Here is a 16,630-nt window from a genome sequence, read left to right on the forward strand (position 1 = left end):
ATAATAGTAATAAATAATAATAATAATGTGCAATTGGTGCTATTATATGCCAGTCTTAGCTCATTCAATCCTCACAATAAGCTCATTTTAAAGATATATAAATAAGAATTCATTAAGTCACAGTCCCTAATATAAAGTTACTGAAATTCAGGGTGGGAGGAGTGGCATAAAAACCACCAATTACATTGTGTAGTATCCATGCTGTGTTAGCATCAGCAATACAGTCAGGGAGTACAGTCTGGAAGTAAGGAGAAGCTTCTCAGAAGAGATTTTATCTATATCTTAAAAGAATTTGTTAGCCAGGCAGAGTGAGAATTAGAGAAGGTCTTTCAGACAGAGGGGACAGCATGAATAACAAATGAATCATCAAGAATGAATTGTAAGTTTCTAGTTTGGATACTACTCAAATAGACAGTGAGTGGTACAATAAACTAAGAAAAAAAATGAAAAAGGATACAGACTTTGGGAAAGTATAGACTCTTTTGTACAATATTGATGTGGAGGTGTCTGTCAGGCAGCTGGAAAAATGGACTGTGGTAAAACCAGAGTTGAAGATCAAAGAGTTATCAGTATTTAGTTCTTCACTCCATGGAATGCTATATGCAAGCTAGCTGAAATCCAAAGGTGATTACAAAAGTAGGGCAGGTTCCAAACAGTTTGGGTCATTCCAGATTCGCAAAGAAGAATAACAAGACTTTCTGACAGTTTATCTGGTTAGACTCCAGAGCTTTCTCCATACATCAGCAAATCAAAGCCTATGGAAGTTTCAGTGCCTTTTCCTCATGATTTTATTGCTTTTGTTCTGCCAAAGCAAGGCTTAGACTAGCCATGAAACTTTGCATAAAATTTAAATATCAATCTCTCATTCCTTTGGCAGTAGATCAGCCAAACAACCCATAGCTTAAGACTCATCTAGCCTAAGATGTTCTGTTTCTAGTAGCCAGAGTTTCATTTGCATAAAGATCTTTTTCACTTTCTACATCTGTGTTTTATTTATATTGCAACAGCAATATTTATAAGTTTATGTCACAATAAGTTTCCAGTCTAAATTTGGGTCTTTTTTAATTGTTCAGCAGTTAAAAACCACATACAAAGAGTAAGGAAAAAAAATCCAGAATGAAATTCCTCAATATGAAGCTCATGTGAGAAGTTTTCACATAAACAAGTAAACATGTTATATCACATCATATAACGCTGATGCTAACGCACAATGAATTATGAAATATGACTATCCCACTCTGCAACCAACTTTACAATCTTAATAAAAATACAGATATGTTTTGCTTTATTTAAATTGGCACAATGATATGATTTAATTGTTTTTAATACTTATTTCACTATTAAATTGAAGCTTGTGGCTATCATATCAGGTTTATAATATTTATTTGACTAAGATGAATTTTTCCTATTAAGACTGGCTTTAAGGATCAAATCAAGTACTGTCTTATCTTTGTCATCTTCCTTTATCTATTTATTGACCTTACAGTCCAACTAAAGAGATAAACTTTCATAATAACTTACCTGTATCTCTAGTAATAAACTTTTTATTTTACACATTGGTTTACAGCTTTTTGTGTATTTGATTCATCCTCATTGCCAAAGTATATATTCCATGAGTACAAAAAGAGACCATCTTATATAATTTCTTGGGTTCACAGTAGATCAACAAAATGTTTGTTAAATAAATGAAACTACTCTCTCTAGCCATATTCCTATTTTTTGACAACCATTCAATTATTTGTTTATCTAATAAAAAACATTGCAACAGCATTCTATGGCAGTTAGAGAATCATTTGAGCTTGACTGAACAAGCAACATTCAGACAGTGAGTGTTACTGCCTTATAATCCCAACTAATTTAGTTTAATGAGAAGGTTTACTCTCCTTATAAATCTTATCACTAAATTAATATTATGTATGTTTATTTGCTTATCAGTTTATGTTTCACTCACTAAAATGTAAGCTTTATGAAGCATAGGGACATCTTTTTTCTTTTCTTTTTATCATTTTATCTTCAGTGCCTAGCACAGTGCCTGGCAATATAACATGTTCTTAAAACTTCTTGATTAGATTTAACTAATATTTTTCTAAAAGTAAACCATATGACAGGGTCTTTTACATGTTCATTATTTAATTAAATTTCAAATGAATTTAAACAACAATGCTTCGAAGTACCATTATTTAATATGCAAAATAAGACTCAGGTTAAGTAACTGTCTGAAAGCCAGTAACTAGTAAGTAGTTATTAAGCCTGAATTTAAATTCGGGATTATTGGATTCTACTCTCCCTTACATGTTGCAGTCTCCCAATCTAAGCATTCATTATATACTCAGATAAATTCAGTAAGAGGAAGTAGCTCAGCTTCTTTGCTCTCAACTTTTTAGTAGAATAGGGTAATTAGGCACATTCTTTTTAGTAGAATAGGGTAACTAGGTACAATCAATTGACCAAAGGAATTTTTTTAAAAAAATAAATCAGTTAATATCAATCACCTGCAAAATTAAGTTAAATATCATGAACAAAACAGCTATTTTATCAGACATGTTTTTTAAACAAAACACAATAAATATTATTGCATCATCAAATGTTATATTTTATAGATTAACTTTTTACTTTTGCAAGAAAAGGGGAAAGAGAATTAAAAGGAAAAGAAAATGCTTCCATATTTAATTGCCATTTATCTAGTGCATTTACAGACTAATATTTTCACTTAATGACACATTCAACAATATATTTCTAAATGTTGAAGAGAAAATTCCTGAATTATATCAAAATCACTTTATTTTAGATACTACAAATTAAAAACTATTTTTAAATTTTTATTTCAATCGTCTCTTTCTACTAACATATAATAGGGTATCAACTCCAAATGTAATTCTTCTATGCTATTATAATTCAGTAGAGCAACAAATCAATGAGATAATTGTAATTAGTATAAAATTGCTTTTGATACACTAATTTTTGAAAGTGAAAGTTGTCTGCCAAAAGTCTATATACAGGACATTACAAGACAGGTAAGCAAGGCTCTCAAGATATTTGCATTGTGGGAGATGAAAATAAGAAAAGAAAAGGAAGCTCCATTTAAAATGAAAACTAGAGCAGACCATAATAAATGGGCAAAAGAACTAGCATGGAAATCAACAGGCCTGGGATATATGCTCAGTTCTACTATAAACTAAATATAAGACCTTGAGTGACTCATTTCATCATTCTGACCCTCGGGCTTTGGGAGAATAAAGAGTATAAAGGCATTCTATAAACATAGATATAAAGGCTAAAAAGGCAAAACGAACACAGTATACGAGAAGAACATTTAGCTGTCATAAGTGGCTGGACTTCTGTCAGCTAGCAACTTACCTTCAATGAATCTGTTTTCTTACCTAATAATACTTCACAGCTTTACTGTATAGATTTAAATAATTAAATAAATAAAATATTGTAAAGTTCTTTATGCAACTATACATTTTTAATTAAAGAGAATAACAATGTTACTCTAAGAGTATAATTTTCAGATGATAGTAAATGTGAAGACCTCAAATATGAAGAAACGACAGTTAAGATTACTTTCAACTCTGAAATTTTGTGACTCCATGCTTTGCTTAAAAAGTTGCAGGGGCAACGACAAAATTCAACATCTATTCATGCTATTAGAAAATTAGGAGTGGAAGGGAATGTCTTCAATTTAATAAAGAACATCTATATAAAAAAAACCTAGAGGTAACATCATATTTAGAGGTGAAAGACTGGATGCATTCTAAGATTGGAAATAAGGCAATCAATGTCCACTCTCACTGCTCCTATTTGACATTGTACTAGAGGTCATAGCCAATGAAATAAGACAAGGAAAAAAAGAGGCATACAGATATAAATGATCAACATTCCTAAATGACATAACTGCCTATGTAGAATATCCCAAATTGACAAATAAGCTACTAGAATAAGTGAGTTTAGCAAGGATGTAGAAAATATGGTCAGAGCATTATTATTATTTACTGGCAATGAACAATTAGCAACTAAAAATGTTAAAATAATTTCATTTACAATAGCACCCAAAAAGAAAAAAATACTTAGGCAGAAATCTAACAAAATATATGTGAGATCTGTATATTAAAAAAAAAAAAAAAAAACTAAAAGCAAACAAAAAAGTGATGAAAGTAATCAAACAAGACATAAAGAAATGGTGAAATATACATTGTTCAAGGATTGGAAAAACGATATCATTACAATGTCAATACAATTCTAATTAAAATCCCAGCAGGATAGCAAGATTTTTTTTTTTTATAGAACTCAATAAGCTTATTTTAAAAGTTACATGAAATGACAGAGAAGCTAGAATAACCAAAAGAATTTTTTTAAGGGTAACAAGTTGGAATAGTTACACCATCTGATATCAAGATTTACTATAAAGCTATAGAAATCAAGATAATATGGAATTGGAGAAAGAATAGCCATATATTTCAGTGGAACAGAACAGAGTCTAGAAAGAGACCCACATACATATGGTTGATTAATTTTAAATAAAAATGCAAAAACAACTCAATAAGGGTAGTCTTTTCAACAGATGGTAATAAAATAATTAGACATCCATATATAAAAATAAATTAAAAACAATTGCAAAAAAGCCTCAATCCATAGCTCACACCATATGTAAATATCAATTTAAAATGAATCATAGACCTAAATATAAAACCCAAAACTAAGAAAATATAAACCCTGAAGCTATAAAGGGAATGTCTTCAATTTAATAAAGAACATCTATATAAAAAAAACCTTCAGAGAAAATTCTGTGACCTTGAGTTAGACAAAGATTTCTTAAAATTAACATCAAAAGCCTGATCCATAAAAGAAAAAAGTGATAAACTTGACTTTACAAAAAATATAAACTTCTGTGAAAGATAATGTTAAAGGAATAAAAAGATCAACCAATATTGGGGGAAAATTTTTGCAAAATACATTACAAATGACTTATATCCAAAACATAAGAGAAATACTTAAAAATAATAATAAAACAAACAACCCTATTTAAAACACTAACAAAAATTTTGAACAAATATTTAATCAAAGAATATATACAGATAGTAAATAAACACATGCAAAAATTTTCAGTCATCAGTCATTAGGAAAAAGCAAATTAAAAATCACAATGAGATACAACTGCATACCTATTAGAATAGCTAAGATTAAAAAATACTGACAATACCAAGTGCTGACAAGGCTATGCGGTAACTAGGGCTCTCATACATTGCTGATGCAAATTGATACAGTCACTTTGGAAAACAGTTTGGCAGTTAATTATAAGTTAAACATACACTTAGAGCATAAGACCAAGCAATTCTGTTCCAAATATTTACCCAAGTGAAGTTATAACTTATATTCACAAACACAAAAAAGTACAAGAATATTTATAGCCACACAATTGCCAAAAACTGGAACTACCTAAAAATCCCCTTAGCTGAGTAAACACACTGTGGGAGCATTTACCACTTTCTAAAAATATCTTTTTTTTTTTTTACCTGCCCCTATTTATTGTCTTTCTTCTCATGATAGAACATAAGCGTCCCCAAAACAGAAAGACCTAGTCTGTTATATTCTGTGCTGATTCCTGAGCAACCAGAACAGTGTCTGGCATATCATAGATATACAATAAATATTTGTTAAATATTAATGATAAGAAAAGTAACATTTGGAGGGCTTTCTATGTGTCAGGCAAAAATTTCAATAGCTTTGTATAAATTATTTCAGTTAGAGCATAAAATATCTTGCCCAAGGTCACACAGTACATAGTTGAAGTAGAATACAAACCCTGACAGTCTGACTCCAAACCCTGAGCTTAATCCGAATGAGGAAATGTTGGAAGGGCATTACAGGAAAGAGCAAAATGCAGGGATGTGTGAAACAACATGGTCTCTGCAGGAAACTACAAGAAGGTCAATAAGTATTTATGTCAAGGCAGACTAAAAAGGGCCAGATCATGAAGAGTACCAATGCCAAGCTAAGCTTAGACTTTACTCTAAAGGTAATAGGGAACTATTTGAGGGGTTTAACAGTGGAATGATAAGGTCAAATTTACAGTTTACATGGAATACTCCAGCTCCAGTGTGAAGAATGGAATTAAACAGCATAAGATTCTGTACAAAACTACATGTTGGGAGACAACTTCCATAGTGCAAGGAACACAAAATCAACTGAACTTGAATGACTGCAGCAGAAATAGAAAGACACATAAATTCAGGTAATAATTTTAGAAGTGGTAAAATCAAGGGGCAAATTTGATTTTGTCATCTATAAAAGAAAAATAATAATAATACCAACCTCCTTGAGTTGTTGTGAGAACTGAATACAAAGCATTTATTTAGCACAGTACTGGCACAGTATAAGTAACAAATAAATGGTGGTTACATTAATATCATTATACTTTTCACTATTACTATTTTTAGATATTGATCCACAAGAAAGGAGTCTGAGATAACTCCCATGTTTCCAGTTTGAACAACTGCATGGATAGTAGTAACATTCACTGGAAATATGGAGTAGATAGAAGAGGCAGATTTGGAGGATAAGATAAAGAGCTAACTTTTGCAAATGATGAGTTTGAGATATCCATGGGACATTCAGTGGTAATATCCAAAAGGTATTTAAATCTAGGAGTTTTTATCTTAGGAGAGATTTTCAAGTATAGCTAGAATTGAGAATGTGAAAAATAGATATAATATGCAATGATATGAGATGGAATCATGGTTGTATCAATATTTAAGGAGTTTGTGTAAGAAGAAAAGCCCATGAAGGAGAATCAGAAGAAATACAAACAAGGAGAATCAAAAGAGGAATATAAGGAAAGCCAAGGTAACAGAATTACCAACAGTGACCTGTCAACAGTATCTACCAAATGTAAGATAAATTAAGAAAATGGGTATAATATGTCCATTGGATTTAGCAATATAAAAATCATTCATGTCTATTAAAATAGTGAAATGCCTGTTTAATAAATACTACAAAGTATAATGCCAATTAAATTTATATTTGAATGCTATTACAAGTATGATAATAGCATTTGGTATAATTGATATAATGAACAAATACACTAACGTAAACATACAAGTGCACTGATATACATGTACATCATGATTATACATACTGTATACAAACAAATAATTCCAGCTATAGTTCTTAGACTTTCAATTTCCAGAAACTCAAATTTATCTTTCTAAAATTTCAAGTGAAAACAGAAACCAACTTAAAAGAATGAAAATGTATTCACATTGGCACTCATGCATGTATACTTAAGCTCCATTACTGCTTACAACAGTGTAAGAAATACTTCATTGTTTATTAAAAAAAAAAGTTTTTCTTTTTTAAATCTCCCATTACATACCTCAGAGGACGATCTGTTGGCACACCCATATAAAAGAGGATTGATGAATTGAGAAAAAGGTGAAAATAATAATAAATAGATGTTTTGCTGTCTCACATTATTGCTGAAATGAAATTAATTCTTTTATGACTAGAGACCCAAAACATTACATCATATCCCATTTATTTCTGTAAAGTTTCAAAGTAACTGAAGAAAAAGAAACAATTTATTCTAAATGTATGAACATCTTAGTTCATAAAACAAAGCAAGAAATTCAAGGAAAAGCATCTCATTCACTGTTGATGGGACAGCAAAACAGTATAAATTTTCTGGCAGCAATTCAGAAATATGCAACAAGAATCTTTAAAATATTCATATCCTTTGGCCATCAATTCCTCCCATAGGAATTTATCCTAAGGAAACAAAATGAAATGTGGGTAACACTTCATGCATAAAGATGTTCACTGCAGTGTTATTTATACAACAGTTAATGAAAAAAATCTTTATGCCCAAGAGTACAGAAATGGTTCGACAGTAAATAGCTATTGTGCAGCCATATTTATGAAGTTTAAAATAATATAAAATTGCTTCATGATATTGTTCTGTTTATTTAAAAGCAAGACATAAAAAAGCATATATGGTCTAACTTAATTATGCTCTAAAAATAAAATAGAAAATGAGTAAGCCTAAAAGTAAATATGCCAAAAAGTTAATAGTATTTGCTTTTGATAGATTATAGATGTTTGAGTGGGTGAGTATGCTTTTCCTCTGCTTCTAACAATTGATATTTTCCAAATTTACTACATTGAGCATTGGCTACCCTTATAATCGTAAGGAGGAAAATAAATTTAAAAAGATATAAAGAATATAAAGGAAAGAAAACAGTTTAAATACTCGAGACATATTTTATTTTCTCTTATTGGCTGAAGTTTTATCATAAGTATTTAAATAGGATGATTTGCTTTCACATCACATTAATGTTCTGCTGCATCAATAATAAATTTCCAAATAACAATATTTAATACAGGTTTTTCAGAGAAAAAAATTACTTTTCAATAAACGTACCAGGTTATTCAGTTTTCATAGACTCCTGCAAATGCACTATTTAGCCACTACTTTTGGAGATTAATATATCAGTCCTAGAATACAGCACTGTATGTTTCAAGTTTTTATCACTTCCTAAAATCATCAAGAAAAATAACTGAAAAGCTAGACCTGTTTATACAGTATATTTGATGCTGTGATTCTTAACATTCATTTAATGAAGTCAGCCTTTGATGACTAACATTTCTTTTGCCCACTAGTACCAAACCCTAAATAAGGCTCTTGACGAGATTACATTCATGCAGGTCTCATTTTGACGGAAATTGGAGAGATGGAAAAGGATTAGAAGAAGAGACATTATGAAAGCAGATCCCACAAGTCAAACTTAATAGTAAAATCATTCTCTTTCATGTGGACAATCATAAAAACAAATATCCTGTGAGCTAGAGATATATATTGTATCTTTCCAGCAAATCTTTATTCCTTCTTGAGACAGATTTCCATAAATATATAATGTGATTACAGTTGATGAAGCAATGGCCCACAGAAAGAGGCTGATAAAGCATCAGGCTTCAGGAAACTAGATAAACATGTTCATGATTTCTAGCTGTAATGAAGGTAGAACAGCACTGGATATGAAGATAGAATCCAGAGAGACAGAACAAATATTGGTTCCTCCAATTTTAAAAATAAGGATCCATAAAATAGCACCAACTCTCTTATTACAGTAATTCCTTGGAAAATAGTCGTGTTACTTGCTTACTGAATTGATAGACAAGCTTGCAAAAGGATCTGCATGAATTCAACATGTAATATGAAAATTGTAACACTCTGGCAGAGACATTTTAAACAACCAACAACAACAAAAACCGTACCTGTAAAGCAAACTAGAGGAGCAAAGAACAAGATACTCTGAAATGTATGAAACTCATCTAAAAGACTATCTCAGGTAGTATAAATTAAGAAACACATTTTCCCTAACTCTCTAGTCATCTCACCTCCCATCCCTTCTCCTGACCAGAGGAGCTATATAAAGATACTCTTTATAGAGTAACATAAAAAAAGAAAGAAAGAAAAAGAAAAAAGAAAAGAAAAACTGAGCTAGAAATCTAATGTTGCCCAAAATTAAAGAAATGCTATAATCTCAGAGCTTCTACTATATCTTTATTTAGCAAAGGATATATAATGAGGATAAATGACGCTGTTGTTTGAAAAGTAACAGGTCTCCCTACTTAAGAGTTAGTGGATTCCTGGATACAAGAGGCAAGCTAAAAGATGTACATATACTATACATAAAGAGGAAAAAATGTAAACCCCTTTGTGAATTTAGAAATTCTGGCAGATTATACTACTTTTATGAAAATGTGAATTGACTCTATTGCCTCAGAATTACTGTTTGTTTTTCAGTAGTGTGTGTATGTGTCAACCCTAAATAACTGACATGAGACAAGAACACCAACAGAAGAATGAGCGGTATGTGTTCACCTCATGATAGCAGAGAGATCTTCATAGGGAACTAAAACTTAGGGACTCAATCTAGTACATCTGGCTAAAGCCTTCTGCTGTGAGATATTCTCAAGACTCAGTAACATAGACTTTGGAAAATGCACTTTAAGAATTAACTATTGTCCTGAAATAAGCTGGACAATCCTAAGGTCAGGTATAGGCTTTCCTAAGATGGGTGGAGGGGAGAAATATTGTTATTCTTACTACAAAAAAAAATTTTTGAAAAAAAAAATCATCCATGTGAGAGAAGTGAAACCAAGAAGCAAAACTAGGAACTAAAGTTTGCCCTTGAACAGCTCTCTGTAATATTTAACATTTTTTCCCCACTTCTCCTAAAATGCTGAGACAAATCATATTTAGCTAATAATGTTCAGAACTCTCCCATATGTTGAATTCCTTCCAGTTAGCCCATAACTCCAGGAAACATTACATAAACCAAGTCCTGTGTCAGCAGTGTTTAGAGAATTAAGAGAGTCAGTAGTAAAGTGAAGTGTCTGTTCTTGCACCCGCTTCTGCTGAAGCCAATGTGCCAGGAACAGCGCTGTGTCAAGGAAGACCCAGAGTCCCTAAATTCTAGACAATGACACATGCCTGACACATGATTCAACTTGCAGTTGACAGAAATGGAAAGAAGCAAGCAACCAAGTGAAAGAGAAAACAGGATAGATTGACTTGAAAGGAGAAATTAAACTCCTCACTTTCTCCCAAAAATATACAAAAAAAAAGATGACAAGGAAGAAGGCAGAGGTTGTTATAGCGCTATGCTTTCAACTGCTTAAAAGAATCATATCATTATTTGTTCAAAGTTTGTGCAGAGTCTTCCAACGATCAGTTGTCTTAATATAACAGAATGATAACTGATTTCTTGGGATTAGATTTTTATTATGGTACGTTCAAAGCATATGTATTTAGTTCTATTTTCATCAATACACTCTCTCAAAGAAGATTTGAACAAGATTATAAAAACATACACAGTCAGAAAATGTAGATGAAGAAATCATGGTTAAAGAGAGATTAACATGACTGGAATAAAAGAAAAGTCAATACACAGAAATACAAGCAAAAACGTTTTTCAAAACCATTAGAGAGGATTGTAAAATCGGCTCTGGGTTTTCCAGAAGCCAAAGCAAAGGGAAAATAGGATGAATTACAAGAGTCACATTGTTTTTAATATATAAACATCATATTGCATAAGAAAGGAAAACTTTTTTTCTGAAATTGAGGCCTGTGAAAAATGTATAATGACTCTCTCTAATAATAGAGAGAACAGTACTCTATAATATACCGTACAAGTTACTTTCTGTGGTTCCTTATGGTATTCTTCGAGGAAGCCTAGCAAGTCACACTAATGTTTCAATCACTAAAGAATGCTTTCTGATCTCAGATAACCTATTCGCATTATTTAATAACCTTTAGATAACAAAAACAGCATATTATACCTATTTCTCTATATCTCTCTAAACAAATCTGTACCATTGTTATAGATACACAAGAATACATTCTTAATACAGTCATTATTTTTTAATATTTCTAAAATAAAACAAAAGTGTAATCTCCTTACCAAAACCACACTGAAGATTTCCACTATTTCCCTCACCTGTGATTCTTTCACGTTTTCAACAGTAAAGTTGAACCAGACTCGGAAGCGTGGATTACAGGTATCCGGCCTAATAAACAAATCATACTCAAACTCAGAGACCTGGTCCACCCGTCCAAGGTTACCTGGTAATAAAAATTAAGAGAACTGGATTTTAATAGAAGTTCATGCAGCATAATGGTATATACATTTAAATGTTATGAGCTCCGACACTGACATTTGTTACCATTCAGTACTTGTAAGTACAGTACTCACAATCTCTAAGGCTGCCAACTGTGAATGCAGCCCAGGATAAGAAGAGGCTTTCAGCTAGGCCAGGCTGTGGTACAAGCAGCTTTTCCAGTCTTTATAACCCAGCAGATCTGTTTGGGTCTTTGACAGACTGGAATGCTATGTGGAACTGGTGGCAAGCCTCAATAAAACAAGTATGAATCACAGCCAAATTTCAGTTTCATAGTTCAAAAAACAAGGATAATAATACCTTATGCATTTGTATTAAGTTTTATGGTATATAATATATTTGATCTTATTTAATGTTTTAAACAAAATATTTTAAACAAAAATTAGAAGTAGTTACTACATAAGAATAATAATGGTAAATTCACAAACAACCATGAAATTAATTTCCATTTTCTACACCAAGAGAACCGTTATATCAAAAACGTATAAATTTAAGTACAACTTCCATTCTTTGTCTCTTCTTTAATATTCAAATGAGCAGTGAATTGTCCAAAATGTTAACAATAGGATGGGATATAAAATAAATCAAAGAGTCTGGTGAATTCCCAAACCAGATCACCAATAGCTAAGAAAGAATAAAGATGTCTATAGACATTAACAAGGCAATTGATTGAAATGTCAGTATTGTATTTGAAGAGCACAGCAGTATGCTGCTTTAAAATATACTCAAGTGTCTTTCTCCAAAAAGAAAACACTCAGAATTAAACTTTAACCATATATGTGGCAAAATTTTAATTTATTTCTTTTACTAGTTCTACTAGCACCAATTTTTTGGGTTTGTTTGTTTTTATGAGTACCATAATAGATGGGAGCACTAACCTGGGAATCAGCAGACCTGAACTGACTCACTACACAACAATGGGTAAGTTATTTACCTCATGTGCAAAATGAGAACATTGAGTTTTCTAACCTCTAAAGTACCTTCCAGTTGTAACATTCTTTGGCTGCCTGATTATAGGATTGATTAGACAGTAATCCCAGGTAGTAAGATAACCCATCCCAAAACCATACTAATTAACCTTAGGGGGATTTTATCTAATCTCATTAAAATTTGGCCTGAGAAGCTAGACTTATTCTTCCTTCCAGAACCAGAACAATCAGTTACCTACAGTTAATATACTCACATTAAAAAGAAAAAAAAAATGCATTGATAGGGAAGTATAAACATCAACTAATTAGGATCAAAAACTTTTATCTTAATTTTTTCAGTTTCAGTTGCCTCCTTAATTCCCAAGAAGATTCCTCGATAAATTGGTCCTTTCAACTATTATCATCCAAATATATTTACTAAGCCCTATGTTGTAGAGGGCAGAATACTCATTACAGGATGGCCCTGAACTTGAATGAGAAGATTTAGGCTCAAGTTTTATTTCTGCCTCTTAACTAAGTTGGAAAATTCACTTCACCTTTTCCAATCTGTTTCCTCAGCTATAAAGTAAAGATCATACTAATAGAAACATGGATACTTATCTCAAAGTTAATTAATATGAATATTAATTTCAATTAACATATATAATTAATATAAACAAATCTTCAATAGAAAATTAACATTTTCTGAGCATTTCTTCATGCCACATACTCTCCTAAATGCTAGAAAGACTAACCTATTTAATTTTCACAAAAACCCTTATGAGGTAGGAACTATTACTATCTTCATGTTACATATGAGGAAATCAAGGGACAACATACAAAATAACTTATCCAAAGTTATATAGCATGCAAGCAAACAGGAGTCAGAGTTGGGATTTGAATTCAAGCAATATGACTCTAATCACTAGACTAACAATTTCTCTACCAAACAAAGCTGGTTGGAAAACTACAGAGATAACATAAGTTGAAAGTACATTATAAGTTATGCTTAATAAAATTACTATCCTGAAAACAACAAAAAGTGAAAAGGGCACTATTATGTTTGCCCTCTAAAAGTTCATGAATAAAAATTAAACGTTAATGGGCATTTCAACACTCAAAAAAAAGATTCTTATTTTGTTTTACATTTGGAACACTATAAATGGGTTTTAATAAATAAAAACATCTCTTAAAATTGCTCCTGCATATAGTACTAATAATAACATATGATATTTGTCTAAAATTTATAGTTTCAAAATGATTTGATACATACACACACACACACACAAAATGACGTCCTTTATATTATTAAAGCTTCATCATGACCCCAAGGTGAGTAAACTGAGACTCATAAATGTTTAGTGCTTGCTTAAGTTCATACTTTAATGCACAAGGGTGAGACATTGAAATAAAGACTTCTGACTCTATTGTGTTATTTTTTGGAATATACGACAGCTACAGCCAATTCACTTATTCAGTCATTCAATCAGTTATTCATTCAAAAAGTACCATGCTATGTGTTGTAAAAAGAACAGATAGTAAATCAAACATATGGTTTTTGTTATCACTAAGTTTATAGTCTCACATAATATTAAGCATCTGGCCTTTGTTCTTCTGTGACTATTCTGTCGACCTTCCTCACCATTCCTATGAGGAGTATCCTCTCTGTTTGCATGTATAAAGAATGCTGTCTTCATATTACCTGTAATATTTCAACAAAGTGCCAATTTATGGTCTTTTGGAAACAGCTATTTGAAAATAAGCTGACATGCCCCTATATCATCTGGTTCCATTCTATTTATATAAAAGGCAATAAAGGAAAGCAAATAGGAATCTAAAATATAAGACAATACAAAACAAAAAATAAAATGTAGATTTTAAACACAAATATATCAGTAATTTATTTCTGTTAACTATAAATGGGCTAAATATTACAAATGGTTCTGGATAAAAAAACTTAACTATATATTGCTTATAGAGACAGCTTTATGTTTAAGAGCACATAAAAACTGAAAATAAATGTACAAGTTATAACAGAAAAGCACTATCAAAAAGAAAGCTAATGTAGTTGTATTTATATCAGACAAAGTAGGCTTTAAATCAAGAAATATTACTAGAAATGAACAAGGATATTTCATCATGAAAAAAGGTAACTTCATCAAGAAGATATCAAAATCTTAAAAGTATATACATCTAATAATAGATCTTCAAAATATATAAGTAAAATCTGACAAGAAGAGAGACAAACTTAGAATTATGGTGAGAAATTTTAATATACCAATACCACTAATTGATAAAAAAAAAAAACAAGAAAATATTCAGAAAGGATTGAGACAATTTGAAAACATGATTAATAAGGATACCTAGTTCTAATTATAGGACACTTGACATTTATAGAACTGTGGAATATATATTCTTTTCAACTGCACATGGCACATTTACTAAAATTGATCATATGCTTGCCCATAAAGCATCTCAACAAATTTCAAAGAAATTTGTACTACACCATATATGTTCTCTTATCATAGCAATAGTATTTTAAACTGAATTATAATTAATATATTACAATCAAAATGTGTGAGATTTAACTAAATTCATTCTAAAATGAAAATTCATATATATACGCATACATACACATAGATGTAAATGATTTTCATTGATTTATACCTATAGCTGAAAATTAATTATCTAACCTATTTTAAGAAGCTAAAAAAAATGAGCAACACTTTCAAACAAAAAGTAGAAGGAAATAATAAAGAAAAGAGGATAAAATCATAGAAATTTTCTTTTCTTTTTTTTTTAATGCCTACAGCACCTGATGTTCCTAGGTAGTCTCCCATCCAAGTACTAACCAGGTCCAACCCTGCTTAGCTTCCAAGATCAGACAAGATTGGGCATGTTCAGCGTGGCATGGCTGTATACTCTAAAATTATAGAAATTTTTAAATGTACTCTATAGAAAATTTAAAGTGTGAAAAGCTGGTTCTTCAAAAAGGCTTTTAATACTAACACTCTAGGCAAATCTCATCCAGAAAAAATGAAGAGAAAGAAAACACATATTATTGATATAAAGGACTAAAAGACAGTAGCATAACAGATCCGTTATACATTAAATAAGCAAAAAAAGAGTAACGAATATAGTGAACTATTTATGCCAATAATATTTGAATAATAGATGAAATGTACAATTTCTTATAAAAACATAATTTGCTAAAACTACTATTGGCAGCAATATAGAATGTGAATTATTCAATAATGAGTAGAAGGACCATATCCCTAATGTAAAACTTTCCCACAAAAAAAAATGGTTCTACTCTAACTCTTAGAAACTTATAATAAAGATAGCCATTCTCAAAACAAACTTTAAGCAAGGGGGAACAAAAAGAAACACTGCCCAACTCATTTTATGAAGCCAGGATAACACTGACACCAAAACATGACAATATTATTAAAAAAGAAACATATAGGTGAATCTTTTTCCTAAACCTAGATGTAAAATACTAAACAAAATCCTAGCTAATTGAATCCAATCATGTATAATAAGAGATGACAGATCATGAAAAGTTGGCATTATTACAAAACTGCAAGCCCAGTTTAACATTTAAAATTCATTAATCCAAATAATCACATTAATGAAATAAGGAACAAATATGTGACTGTCTCTAAAAGAAAAAGCATTTTATAAAAAAAGCAATATCTCTACTTCTGGCTCATCCATGTTAGAGTAACTAGTTAAGAGACTAGTCCCATTGTAAAGAATTATAAAGCTGGAAAAATACATGAAACAACTGTTTTCAGACATGATATAACATGATACAGCAATCTCTGAAAGAAGGGACACACATAAGATGACCTCAGCTCCCACACTAGTACTGACTCTCCATCAGCGAAAAAGTTCTCAACTATGGCAGGAAACCAGAGCCTGACCAGACTAAAGAGATTTTGTGTGTAAAATATTCAGAAATCAAATTTGAGGTTGTCGAAGCAGCTAAAATCTGTGGAGTAGAGCACCAGAAAGAAGGAAACTATATGTGGTGGTGGTAG

General features: G+C 31.1%; 1 protein-coding gene and 1 pseudogene across 2 annotated transcripts in view; both read right to left on the reverse strand.

Annotated features, from left to right (window-relative positions):
* The window catches only part of AGBL4 (ATP/GTP binding protein like 4), a 1,052,851-nt gene that overhangs the window by 891,249 nt on the left and 144,972 nt on the right, over window positions 1-16,630 (reverse strand). Inside the window, exon 3 of one of the 2 annotated variants that reach the window (XM_023535058.1) lies at window positions 11,499-11,623. In XM_023535058.1, the coding sequence (XP_023390826.1) occupies window positions 11,499-11,623 (125 nt within the window). Of the gene's footprint in view, window positions 1-11,462; window positions 11,624-16,630 lie in introns of both variants that reach the window. The other variant, XM_011367669.2, reaches the window with a different exon arrangement.
* On the reverse strand, window positions 15,391-15,509 carry LOC111744469 (annotated as a pseudogene).

The sequence above is a fragment of the Pteropus vampyrus genome, unplaced genomic scaffold (assembly GCF_000151845.1).
Source record: "Pteropus vampyrus isolate Shadow unplaced genomic scaffold, Pvam_2.0 Scaffold135, whole genome shotgun sequence".
Lineage (NCBI taxonomy): Eukaryota > Metazoa > Chordata > Mammalia > Chiroptera > Pteropodidae > Pteropus > Pteropus vampyrus.